This window comes from Chlamydomonas reinhardtii, chromosome 5, assembly GCF_000002595.2.
Source record: "Chlamydomonas reinhardtii strain CC-503 cw92 mt+ chromosome 5, whole genome shotgun sequence".
Classification (NCBI taxonomy): Eukaryota; Viridiplantae; Chlorophyta; class Chlorophyceae; order Chlamydomonadales; family Chlamydomonadaceae; genus Chlamydomonas; species Chlamydomonas reinhardtii.
In genome coordinates, this window is record NC_057008.1 from 991507 (window position 1) to 1004006 (window position 12500).

At 61.4% G+C, this 12500-nt stretch overlaps 4 protein-coding genes across 4 annotated transcripts in view; 1 reads left to right on the forward strand and 3 right to left on the reverse strand.

Annotated features, from left to right (window-relative positions):
• CHLRE_05g246753v5 (uncharacterized protein) overlaps positions 1–2830 on the forward strand; it is a 5432-nt gene extending 2602 nt beyond the window's left edge. The window contains exons 4-5 of the mRNA XM_043062527.1: positions 137–227; positions 981–2830. Coding sequence (XP_042924624.1) covers positions 137–227; positions 981–2282 — 1393 coding nt within the window. The 3' untranslated portion in view covers positions 2283–2830. The remainder of the gene's footprint in view (positions 1–136; positions 228–980) is intronic.
• Positions 2831–3036: 206 nt separating this feature from the next.
• Positions 3037–6308, reverse strand: CHLRE_05g246650v5 (uncharacterized protein). Its single transcript, XM_001700705.2, has 2 exons — positions 5915–6308; positions 3037–5647 (listed from the first exon to the last, which is right to left on the reverse strand). The coding sequence occupies exons 1-2, from the start codon at positions 6140–6142 to the stop codon at positions 5489–5491; spliced, it is 387 nt and encodes a 128-aa protein (XP_001700757.2). The 5' UTR covers positions 6143–6308; the 3' UTR covers positions 3037–5488.
• A 104-nt stretch (positions 6309–6412) lies between these two features.
• Positions 6413–8148, reverse strand: CHLRE_05g246600v5 (uncharacterized protein). The gene is made up of 2 exons (XM_043062524.1): positions 7881–8148; positions 6413–7514 (listed from the first exon to the last, which is right to left on the reverse strand). Exons 1-2 carry the CDS (start codon positions 7995–7997, stop codon positions 7200–7202), a joined length of 432 nt encoding a protein of 143 aa, XP_042924625.1. The 5' UTR covers positions 7998–8148; the 3' UTR covers positions 6413–7199.
• A 114-nt stretch (positions 8149–8262) lies between these two features.
• Positions 8263–12500, reverse strand: part of CHLRE_05g246550v5 (uncharacterized protein) — a 9066-nt gene continuing 4828 nt past the window's right edge. Inside the window, exons 11-17 of the mRNA XM_043062519.1 lie at positions 12368–12500; positions 11863–11942; positions 11313–11384; positions 10792–10860; positions 10335–10389; positions 9874–10019; positions 8263–9306 (exon numbers count right to left, since the gene is read on the reverse strand). The exon at positions 12368–12500 is cut by the window's right edge and continues 8 nt beyond it. Of these exons, the coding sequence (XP_042924626.1) occupies positions 9112–9306; positions 9874–10019; positions 10335–10389; positions 10792–10860; positions 11313–11384; positions 11863–11942; positions 12368–12500 (750 nt within the window). The 3' untranslated portion in view covers positions 8263–9111. The remainder of the gene's footprint in view (positions 9307–9873; positions 10020–10334; positions 10390–10791; positions 10861–11312; positions 11385–11862; positions 11943–12367) is intronic.

Genomic DNA, 12500 nt, shown 5'->3' on the forward strand with positions numbered 1-12500 from the left:
GGCCCCCACACCCCCGCACCCCCCCCCCCCGTGCCTTCCTTTCCAGCATCCCTACCCCTCCACCGTCGCTCCTCTCGCCTCTCACCTCCTCTCCCCGCACTGTTTGTGTGTTTCCTTCCGTTCTCCCCCTCCTCAGGTACTTTGACAAGGAGAGCCCGGAGCAGTGGCGCGCTTTGGCTGTGCCGGTCATGGACAACTACGTGGTGCGCAGCCTGCTGGGCGGCAAGGTGAGAATGCGGGGGGGGGATGGGGGAGATGGGGAAGGGGGAAACGTGGCGTGTGTGTATGGCACGCGGGCGGGTGACAGGGTATGGACAGCTGCGTGGTGCGCTGCCTGCTGGGCGGCAAGGTGAGGGGGAGAAGGCGGCAATCGGGATTGCAGCAGCAGGATGATGGTTCAAGGCGTGCCTACCTACTACGGCAGGCGGGCAGGCAAGGATTCCGCGTTTTCCCTTCCCTCCTCAAGACCCTTTCCCGACCTCCGTGGCGCTTTGGGGCCATTCGTGGAGCTGTGGCACTTGCCTCAAACCCTATGTCCCCGTTGATGTGGATTGTGAGTACTAGTCTTTATCGCTTTCTCCCTGGAGGCGATAGGGTACCAAGCCCTTGATTACCCCCCTTACGTTGATGTGTGACCATTCAGCCGCCGTCATTGGCACGCTCCACATATTCAACGTGCAGCAATACCCACTCCTCCCGGCGTTCTCCACAAAAACGGCTACTCCTATCCTTCCCCACTGTTCCCCCAAGATTGCCTCCCGTCTACCACATCCTTAGCTAGTCATGATTGTAACCACTAACCCACTCCGTTGTCAAGCATAGGCCACGCTCTCCTCCTCGCTCTATTGTATTGGGTTCGGTTTAATTTGGGCTGGTATCTGCAACTCCCAGCCCCCCTCCAACCCCAACCCTCCCCATTTCCTTAGCTTATCATGAATGTAACTCCTAAACCCCAACGCCCAACCCCTCCTTCTCCTCAGGTATTCAACCTGCCCGGCGGCGCCATCAACGCCACCCACCTGCTGGCCGCCAAAATCATCAGCCTGCAGTTCGAGGTGCTGCTCAGCCTGGGCAGCAGCACCAGCAACAACAACAACAACAACAACAACAACAACAACAACAACAACAACAACAACAACAACAACAACAACAACAACAACAACAACAACAACAACAACAACAACAACAACGGCAGTAGCACCCGCAACAGTAGCATCGGCAGCAGCAGCAGCTGCAGCAGCAATAATGGCAGTAGCAGTGGCGGCAGTAGCGCTAGCGGCAGTAGCTCGCAGCAGCAGGGGGCGCGTGAGCTCACACGCGACATCTTCGGGCTGGGGCTGGGCTGGCCCGTGGATCTGCGCCACCTGCACGCTCGTCCAACCCCCCAACGGCCACAGTTTTCGGATCCGGTTATGGCCGCCGTACGGCAGGCCACCCTGTACGACCAAGATCTGTACGAGTTCGCGCTCGTACTGCAGGGCCTGGACGCGGTCGTCTTTGGCGTGGCGCACGATCTGGCGGGCGCGGGTGGCGGCGGCGGCGGCGGTGGCGGAGTGGAGGAGTCGGGCCGGCAAGAAGGAGGCGAGGGCGGCGACGCAGGGGAGGGCGACGAAGAGGTGCCGGGCGCCGCCAGCGGCGGTGCCGCCAGTAGCAGTGCCAATGGCACTTTCCTGGGCGCCTTCGGCGGCAGCGCCGTCGGCGGCGGCGCCGTCGGCGGCGGCGGGGCCAAGCGCAAGCGGCCGCGGCGCACGTGCGGGTATGTTGGACAGGTGCGGCGGGCGGTGGCGGCCGCCGCCAGCAGGGCGGCGCTGCTCACCGCCGCGCCGCCGCCGCCGCCTGAGGCTTGGTTGGCGGCGCTGGCCCAACCGCTGACGCTGATGCTGTCTGACGGGCAGCAGGTGGAGGTGCCGCTGAGGTTTGACACGCTGGGGGAGCGGGAGGTGGCGGGGGGCCGCTGGTTCAACGGCACCTTCTTCGCCAACAGCACAGAAGCTGTGGCCCGTGCGGTGGCGGCGGCGCGGGAGGCGGCGCTGGTGGAGGCGGAGGCGCTGCGGGAGGAGCGGAACGCGGAGCTGCAGGCGCGACACGCGGTGCGGGAGAAGCGGGTCAAGGCCTGGGGGCAGGTGCGGGGCAGGCTGGGCGCAGACGCAGTTGGAGGTGGAGGTGGTGGTGGGGGTGTCAGGGCAGGAGGCGGAGGACTGGAGGTGGAGGCGGCTGGGGCGGCGGGTGCAGGGATGGAGGCGGCTGGGACAGGGAGGGGAGTGGGCGCGCGGGGCCTGTGAGTTGGTTGCTGCGGTGAAGGGGACATACGGTTGAGAAATTGATCATTATAAACGTATGAGGCACAGCATCATGCTTGTTTGGGCGTGTGCCAAGAGGCGGTTGGGGGGCGCGGGGGATGCGGTTTGGCGCATCCGCTTGCCGACATTGTGACAAACATGCGGCTCTCATCAGCGTGCGAGCAAGGTGAAGCGCGGTGTGCGCAAACGTTATATGCATGTACTGCTCAAGTATGGGGGGGGGGCTTAGCCGTTCATGGAGAATGGAGTGGTCAATGCACACGGATGAATGAAGGGGCGGAAGAAGAGTTAGGGCTTGGGGGAAGTTGTGGTGTGCTGGTGTGCGTGTGGGTACGACACGACACGTGTACGGCACGGCAAAGTGTGTGGGTGACTGGATGCGACGCGACGCTGGGGCCCCGCCGTAATGGCGGTGGCAGTCACGTGGCGGGCGAATTTGTGACCAACACGTTGAGCGGTATTTGCTCTTGGGGTGTTTGCTATTAATGAGGCAAGCACTCCATGTATATAATGCCAGACGGAATCCCTCGCCCCTTGCAGTAAACGCGTTTCCAGACAGCTACGAATGCGGGGCCCTCAGGCCAGCCGGCTCGCTGTGCTAGCCCCGTGGGTGTGAGTGTGTGACTGCGACAGGTGCGGGTGCCGCTCGCCCTGCCTCGCCTGCGCTGCCGCGCCCCGCCCCGCCCCGCGCAACTGCAGTGGCGGCAGAATTGCGCACAGACGCGGTCGTGTACTGAACACAAATACGTTACATTGCATCCGCTCCGCTCATCTCGTCATTGGCAGGTGGCAACCGACCCGCCGGCACTCCAGCGTGAACCTGCAACCACGCCGTACGTAGTGTAGCACGCCTCCAGCCCGCAGCCCGCAGCAGCCGTCTGGCATGGAAATAAATGGATCCTAGAACCACACACGCTCCGTGCCCCACACACTCACAGCAAAATGATACCCCGGCAGTAGCGCTTCTCACCCCAGCGTTACTTGCACTAGCTCTCAGCCCTCTGCCTTCATCCCAGCCTGCATCCGCCCAATCGCGCAAAACTTTGTATTTGGAGGAGCACAAACCTCGTGCTGAGGGCACGCAGCCAATCCCGTGCCCGACAAGCAACATCCTGCCCCCAGCACGGCCTGCCAAGAGAAGAAATCCACCGCAAAGAAAAGTAATCCCGCAAAGAACACTGCTGTCATTATTGGCCCATTCTCGCGGGACAGCTTAACGCGCCGTGCCTGGTGCCAGGGCTAATCGCTGTCGGCCTTTGCATCGCCGCACATGCGCCACCGCAGCCTTCCGAGCTGCCACTCACAGATGCCACTCATCACCAGATCCAGATCCAGATAACGAAAGAAACCCATGTGTTCATTTCATTGACCACCTAGCACACAGCAGCCCCGGCAAACCGCACTCAGCCGCATTTCACCGAAGCCAAGCCGGGCAGGCCCTGGGGCCGCCGCCGCCAGCGGCGGATGCGGGATCCGCGTACGGCCACATGAAACCGGCAGCTGCCGCCACCTCCGCCACGGGCGGCGGCACCTGCCCCAGCGCCTCGTACGGCAGGGGGTAGCGCGGTGCCGTACGGCTAAAGGGCGGAGGAGGAGCAGTCGTAGTACGGCAACCTGATGCGGCCGCCGCCGCCGGCCCCTCCCCGTAAGCCTCTCCTGCAGCAGCAGCAGTACCGCCGCTGCCGCCACCGCGCGTTGCGCCCATGCACCATGCAGGCAAAGCTGGTTGCACGAGCTGTGGGTGCGGCTGCGCTGCGGCGCGCCAGCAGTGCTCGGGGCCGCCTCCTCCTCCGCAGCCAGAGCCTTGGGTGCTGATGCTGCTGGCAACGCCATCGGTGCCACTGCCACCGCCAGCACTGCACCTCGCAGCCGCAGCCCCTTGCGCGGACCCGCTGTCGTGGTGGTGGTGATAGTGGTGGTTGTGGTGGGGGTTGGGGTGCTGTGCCGCGTGCTGCAGCTGCGGCTGTTGCTGCGCTGGGCTGTAGTGAGGCTGCAGCGGCTGAGGCCGTGGGGACAGGGCCGCGGGCGATAAGCCCTGTCGAGCCAACAGGTCGCTTCGTAGCCACTGTTTCAGTTGGGGGCTATCGTCGATAGGCAGGCACAGGCCGCGTTTGCGGTCCGCCTCAGCGCGCCCTGCCTCGCACACGCTCTGCCAGCTTAGCGGGGCCGTAGCGAGGGGGCTAGCGGCGGTACTCTTGTTGCTCCCACCGCTTGCGGTAGCGAGCGAGATGCCGGTCAAAGGGGAGCGGTGCTGCGTGAAGCTGTCAGGCGGGTTGTGGCGGCTGCTCTGTGGGCCCCAGTCCCATCCCGAGCCTGCGAGCTGCTGTCTGCTGCCCGGCGCCGGCGCGCTGATGCAGGATGAGAGCGCCGGAATGTCATAGCTGTAGTTGGTGTTGAGTGCCAACGATCCTTGGCGCTGTTGCAGCCCGCGGGCGAGAGGGCCGATTTCGTCCAGATTCTCGTCGCCGACCGCGCTAGTTCGCCGCCCCATACTCAAACTTGCCTCAAGAATTCATTACGTACGGATTTCCTGAGAGCGCAAAGGAAACAAGATGCAGATGAAGTATTATTCCGGACAAAGGGCGACAGCTGACGCACACCTTGTGGTCGTTCAGGATACGTAACTTAGAAGCATGCTACAATTTCAAGCGTCTCACGAAACACATGAGCGGCAAAGAAGTGATATCAACATATTTCAATCCAGAGGCACGTACCCGCTGCACGCCGTCGCACACCCGCCCCCCCTACCGCCCCCGCAGCCTGCCATCCAAACAAACTGTGTCCAGGCCAACGGAAACTCGCCACTGTACGCATAGGCCCAATCCACGTGCAACCAATGTGAGGTCAGTGTCTATTGCAGTGCCAGGTTACATCCCCCTGAGCAAGGAACATGGCCCGACCAGCAAGGATTGGCGTGTACGATTGATTCAACCAAACCCGCGGGATTGAGATGTGGAAAGCATGGAACTCAATGCGCCATGGATGCGCATGTGCAAGCGTGGTGCAAGGACATCCCCAAAGTAGTCCGACAAGTCCCAACATACTCTCATACCCAACAACTTTCCATGTTCCTCTACCCAGGCCCAGGTCCTGATCTCTTGGCGGCACGGCAATACCGTCTGTCGCCAAGCACATTTGTACGGACGTTGCCTTCTCGCTCACGTTGCGTTCTCACGAACGGCGCCTCCTCACTCATCGTCGCTGTCGCTGTCATCAACCATGTCCGGGACCCACACGTGCTTCAGTCTGCAGGAATAGCCCAGCTTCTGGCACATCTCGCACAGCTCCTCCGGGTGCGGCTTGTTCTTGTCAATCAGGTTGTCATCCTCCATCTTCTGCAGCGGCCTCTGAGGGGTGACAAGGCGAAAGCAACAAATCGCCAGAGGCCAGGGATTTCGAGAACCACTTCCCGGACTGGAGGTCGAGAACCCCTCAACCGACAAGGAGTTCACTACGCCCGTAGCGGACGGTGTGGCCCGCCGGGAATGGAGGGCACTCTCGCGACACGACCCCCCTGCCACATGCCGCCCTCCTAACGCGCATATCATTACACATGTCCCGTATTAATCCATGTGCGGAGAACGCGGGCTGCCAAGCTGTTGGCGCGCACGTACCTGGCTCTGCGGGTAGACCAGGATGTCGCAGCGCTTGCACATCTGTCCCGTGTTGGCCCAGGAATTGCCGCTCTGCCAGCCGCGCCTACATTTCGGGCAGCGGAACTTCCCAAACATGCGGTTTGGTCCTTGGTAAGGCGTCAGGCCCTTCTTGGAGCCCGAGGCGACGACAATGATGCGCGTCGCGGAGGGCCTCAGCAGCGCCGGCGTGAGAGAACGCCGAGGCATAACAGAAGCGCAATCTGTCCAGACTTTTAACAAAGCCATGGGTGCTGAGATGGGGGGCGCGGCTGTCAAGGCGAATGGCCTGCGGGTCAGTTTGTGTGTGTTTTGTGCGCGAGCGAGCTTGAATCAGCCAAGAGTTTGTGAAACTTTATGTTGACTTCGCTTCTATTCTATCATCTACTCGTACCCTTTTGGATTGAACATTTCCATGCATGCCGCGCCAGGGCAACCGTGGATTTTACGGCGGACTTCCCATGGCAGCAATCGCGCAGGTCACTTTGTTGAGACCATCGACTGGCGCAGTCAATAGACAATGGATAGCACTATCTGGACACCTAGTTCGGGGACCCTTTGCACTGTCAGTGCTGGCGGACACGACATCCATGTGGAACGATGTCCCTGTCATCCCACGCGATGGTCCCGGACATACTGGTCAGGGCCTGCATCCACATTGTGACAGGAGAAACAGCTCCACGGCTTCAGCATATGTTGGGATTAGGACTGGATGTAGATTCCACTCTGGCCTTACAGCACCCGGCACCGCCACCGCCGTCTCCACCGCCGCCACCACCGCCGCGCGGTCCGCTGGACGCCCCGCACAGCATTCTTCAGCTGCACACAAGCGGTGTGCTCCAGTGTGCTAGTTGCAGCCATCCAGCGACCAACCGCCCAGGCCCGCCGGCAAGAAGCCCCAGCTTTCAGCTAACCTCTCTAACCTCTTTTAAGTGGCTGGAGTCCCCGAGCCCGCAAACAACACCACCGATCGATCAGTTATCACGTCCAACGTCCAGGTGAACGACACCCGGTAACCTCACCGAACATCTCAATGGCGGGGCATGGACAGGGCGGACAACGTGCTTGCGTGCTTCATGCCCATATCTCATATGCCGCACACCGCATCCCTGTCATGCCGCACTGTCATCCCATCACACACCGCACTGTCATCCCATCACACACCCTGTCATGCCGCATGCCGCCTGATGCCGCATGCGCATGCGACCCAATGAACCCGTAATGACCCGGCATACATGTTATGTCATGTCGCCACACGCCTAGAGCTTTACTTCCTTGACGAGGGAAAAAGGATCCAATACAATCCCCGCATGAGCTCGTCGACTTTGTCACTCCCGGGCCACAACTTGGCCGCAGCCATTGCAAAAGCCCGCCGGTAGTCGCCCAAGAGGTCGCCCAATGTGTCGCCCGAGAGGTCGTCGTCGTTGTCGCTGTCGCTGTCATCATCCATGTCCGGGGCCCATACGCGCTTGCGTGTGCAGGGGTAGCCCAGCTTCTGGCACATCTCGCACAGCTCCGCCGGGTGGGGCCGGGACCGGTCGCCGTCGTCGTACCAGTCCCACACCTTCGGCTCCAGCGGCACCTGCGTGTGCGGGTGAAAACGGGTGAAACACGACATGCCGAAAGCAATTGGGGATCGACTTCCGGCGCGTCAAAAGCTTGCGTCTCCATGAGCAGAGCCTATGCCAAAGCCTATGCCGCGCTGAAATGTCAGCCGCAGGCCCGCGGCGGCAAACAAAACCGTGTGCGCGCGTGGAAACACGCTGCTGGGTCCGGCACATGCCCCACGCCTCGCACGGGCCTTCCATGCTCCGCCCCCGCCCCCCCGCCCTTCCATCGATCTCCCTTGTCCCCCCCCCTTGTTCCCCCCACCCTGTCATGATTGCATCCAATCAATGGGCACGGTATGCAAGTAGTGCCGAATGCCGAGCTGTTGGCGCGCAAGTACCTGGCTGTGCGGGTAGACCAGGATGTCGCAGCGCTTGCACATCTGTCCCGTGTTGGCCCAGGAATTGCCGCTCTGCCAGGTGCGCTTGCATTTCGGGCAGCGGAACTTCCCAAACATGCGGTTTGGTCCTTGGTAAGGCGTCAGGCCCTTCTTGGAGCCCGAGGCGACGACAATGATGCGCGTCGCGGAGGGCCTCAGCAGCAGCACCCCAGCGAGAGGGCGTCGAGGCACAGCAGAAAGGTTCACTGGTGCAGCGATGAACTGAGTCATTATTGGACACGCGAGCGAGGTCACAAAACACTGCTGTGAAGGAAGGGGTGAGGCCCGCCCTTCGCGCAAGGGGGTCAGTTGACTGACTTATGTGATGGTCGTGAGCTTTCAGCAACTGATTTCATACGTAACTTTTACGTGGGCCAATTTTGTGCATGGGTTTCCACGCCGTGACATTCACGGCGGGCATTGGCAGTCACTGCGCCAAAAGGGGAACGCACAAACGCGCCAAACCTCGCCAAACACGTCCGCCTGGCCTGGGAGTATCAAAAGCTAGCCCACAATCTGAAGAAAGCAAACACCGACCCACTCATTTCACCGACGCACGCGCCCTATTGACTATTGGGACCTGCTCACACCTCACCGTATCAATAAATACTATCCGAGTTCACTTCGACCTAGTGACCGTCAGCAGGCGTCTCCCAAGTGCCACACGGCAGCACACGGCTTCGCACGAACCAACACGGCCACCATAAGAAGCGGCCCACGCACACACGCCGTACGCAGGGGCGGGCGTACAGTATCATCTAGCTAAGCGAAGCAAAAACAAGCAGTAAGCGAGATAAAGTTAGGCAAACGGCAGATGCTGCATTCAGAAGCAGCTGCGGTATACGAGGCACCTCCGAAGCCCCGTCCGGCATTCCACTAATTCGTCCTGAGAACCTGCCTGCTCCGATGCTCATACTTTGCTTCGAAGAAGTTATTTTGCTCCGAAGAAGTAACCGTGTTTTGCGAATTTGTTGGGCTCCGGCGAGTACCGACCCTCGTAATCACGACCCATAGCTTGACGACGCATAGTCCACACGGGTCGCTACGCCACTCCCAGCCACTAAGGCGCGCGCCCCGCACGCCCACACCCCGCACGCTGCGCTATCGCCGCGCCTGTCGCCGCCGCCACCAGCACCGCTACCACCGCCGCTACTGCCGCCGCCGCTACCACCGCCGCTACTGCCGCCTGCCGCTACTGCCGCCGCCGCCTGCGTGTCTGCCCCTGCACCAGCGGGTTGAGGCTGAGGCTGCACAGCGTGGCGTTGTGGTTGTAGGTGGCGAACAGCACGCAGTCATGTCGGTCGGGGGGCAGGAAGGCGGGGCGGGCGGCGCCAAAGTGGCTGCTCACCACGTTCTCGGCCAGCAGCACGGAGCCCTCCGCCCAGCCCTGTGGATGGGGGTTTGGGGGTGTGGTTTCGGGTTGGTGATGTGGGTTGCGTTAGTTGGGCAGTACCGTATGTATGGCGGGAGGATGACTTGGTTGGGGAGATGTGATGGCAGCGTGGAGCTGCGGACAGGGGAACTAATAACTACAGGAGGGTGTAGGGACAGGGAATGGTTGCAGGGCGGCAATGTGCGCGTGCAGTTAGAGGTCCGCAACATCGACCATTGTGCATGATTGTAATACCGCAACGTTGATCATTCCTGACAGAAATGCGGCTGGGCCCTGTAGGGGGCTCTCACTGTGGCGGCCCCCAAGCGTGGGGGGCCCTGGCCCCTGGGCTGACGTCCTTGCCCAACAGGCAGGGTGTGCCGCCATCATGCGCAAACCCTCTCTATCTTTTGGGACCTTCCCTCGCCACATGCGCGGCTCCCCAACAACACCCAAACACGCACACGCACACACACACACAAAACACACCCCACACCACGCAGAACACACAAACCCCACAACACACACACACACACACACACACACACACACACACACACACACACAACCCTGGACACAAACCTGGAAAGCGCCGGGCGCAAACGCCTCGTTCACCACGAACAGCTGCTCGTGCTCCCAGGGCTTTATGGCGGCCACGGGCACGGACTGCGCGGGGTCGGCCTGGGCGCTGGTGTTGACCATGCCGCCCAAGGCCCCGTTCTTGTAGCCTGTGCGTGCGTGTGTGTGTGCAGGTGTGTATGTGCGTGTGTGTGTGTGTGTGTATGTGTGTGTGTGTGTATGTGCGTGGCGTATGTGTGTGTGTGTGTGTGTGTGTTGCGAATGTGTGTGTGTGTTGAAGAGCACAAGGAAAACATTGTGTGTGTGTGTGTGCGTGCGTGGCGTGTGTGTGTGTGTGTGTGTGTGTGTGTGTGTGTGTGTGTGTGTGTGTGTGTGTGTGTGTGTGTGTGTGTGTGTGTGTGTGTGCGTGGCGTATCTGTGTGTGAACATTGCCCAAACACACACACCAGCCGATCGACACGTACCGTGCCAGGCGCCACCCGTCCAAAACACGGAGGGGTCCCACACCACCACCACAGCCTGCGTGTGAGCAGTTGCAGCAGCAGGGTTGCGGGGCCAGCGGTGGGCACGGCAGCATGTATGTTGTGTTTGTTGAGGAAAAAAGCGGGGGTTGGGGGTTGGGGATGCTCTTTCGCTGGTACGGAATGTAGCGCCGAATCGGCGCGGCCGAATCGTTGTACTACTGCTAGCAACGATGCGGCACTGACAGCAACGAACAGCATATTGTGTGCGTGTCAAGACACACACAACCACGCAACCACACACACGCGCGCACACATACATACACACGCACACGCACACACACACACACACACACACACACACACGCACACACGCACGCACACACACGCACGCACACACACGCACGCACACACACACATTCACACACACGGACACACACACACACATTCACACACACACCTGTGTGGGCAGCGTGGAGGCGTAGGGCTCCGGGATGGGCTTGCCGACAGACTGGTGGTAGGCCACCAGCTGCGTGTGGCGTGGCGTGTGTGACGTGTGGGGTTTGGGGCGTGGGTGAGGTTTGTGGCGTGTGTGGGGTTTGTGGCATGTGGGGTTTGTGGCGTGTGTGGCATGTGGCGTGTGTGGGGTTTGTGGCGTGTGGGGTTTGTGGCGTGTGGGGTTCGGCGTGTGGGGTTGGGATTTGGGGTTTGGGGGTTGAGGGTTTGTGCTTGGGATTAGGATTGGACTGTGGGCAGTCATGAATTGTGCAATGCCAGTCACACCTGCTGCACCCCCCTAGCCGCCCACCCCGGTGCCCCTGAACGGACCCACGCCACCACTATCACCATCCCGCACCACGCATCACGCACCATCCCCCCTCCGCCCCTCCTTCCCCCTCCTCCCCCCCTCCTCCCCCCCTCAAACCCCCCTCAAAACCCTCCTCAACCCCCCCCCCCCCAAACCCCCCCTCTCTCCCTCACCTTGCGGTGTGCCGCGGCCAGCAGTTGCTCGGCCGAGTTGGTGCTCGCGTCCAGGACCACGTAGGGCTTAGACTGTGATAAGAGTGTGTGCGTGTGTGTGTGTGAGAGAATGTGGAGGGGGGGGAGTGTGTGGGAGGGGATTACATGGGGTTACATTCATGATTTTCTAAGAAGTGAAGGGGGAGTGTGGGGGTGCGTGTGGAAGAGGAGGGGGAGGAGGAGGAGGCGGAGGCGGCCCGCCCCTCCCTGCAAGGTGACGTGTCCGCCGTGCGCCTGTCTCACAGCAGCACGCACCCTGCGCCCCTTCCGCCGCACCCTACCCCACGTCCCAGATCCCACCGCCACCAACCAAACCCACACCCGACACCCGCACCCACACCCGACACCCGCACCCACACCCAAACACCCGCACCCGCAACCCCACCCCCACCCCCACCCCCACCCACACTCACACCAACCCCCACCCCACACACGCCGTACACACCCACCCCACACACGCCGTACACACCCATCCCACACACACACACACACACACACAGCCCGGACCCACCATGTCTGGGTTCACGGCTATGTTCCAGTAAAAGCGCGGCACCACACCAGACCACGGCGGGGTGTTCAGACCCTGACCGTCTGGGTGTGTGGATTGTTTTTGTGTGGGGGTAGGAGTAAAATTTGTGAAATTTTGAGAAGCGGCGAAGTTGTAGCCAGACACATTGGTACAGCAGAGGGTCATACTGGCCCGAGGCCAACACGATAGGTTCCAATTGGCCAACACGATAGGTTCCAATTGGCCAACACGATAGGTTCCAATAGGGGGGAGTTGGAGTTTTGGGGCACAGCATGCGAGTAGAGCAATCACACGTGCGTGCAACAGAGGTGTCGATTGGCCCATCCATTGGCCCGCCCCGCCGCGCCCCTACACACCTCACTCCCCCACATCCACACACCATGTGCAGCCCGTACACGCACCCACACACCACACAACCCCTACACGCACCCACACACCACACAAAGCCGACCTGCACACATGCCACACACGGCCGACCCGCACTCACTCCTGTTGGCGCCGCCGGAGTAGGAGTTGTCGGAGAGGTAGGTGTACAGCAGGAAACCGTGGCAGCGCGGCGGCGGCGGCGGCGGCCCGCCGGCGGCGGCAGCAGCGGACCAGGCGTCGTCGTCACCGTCACA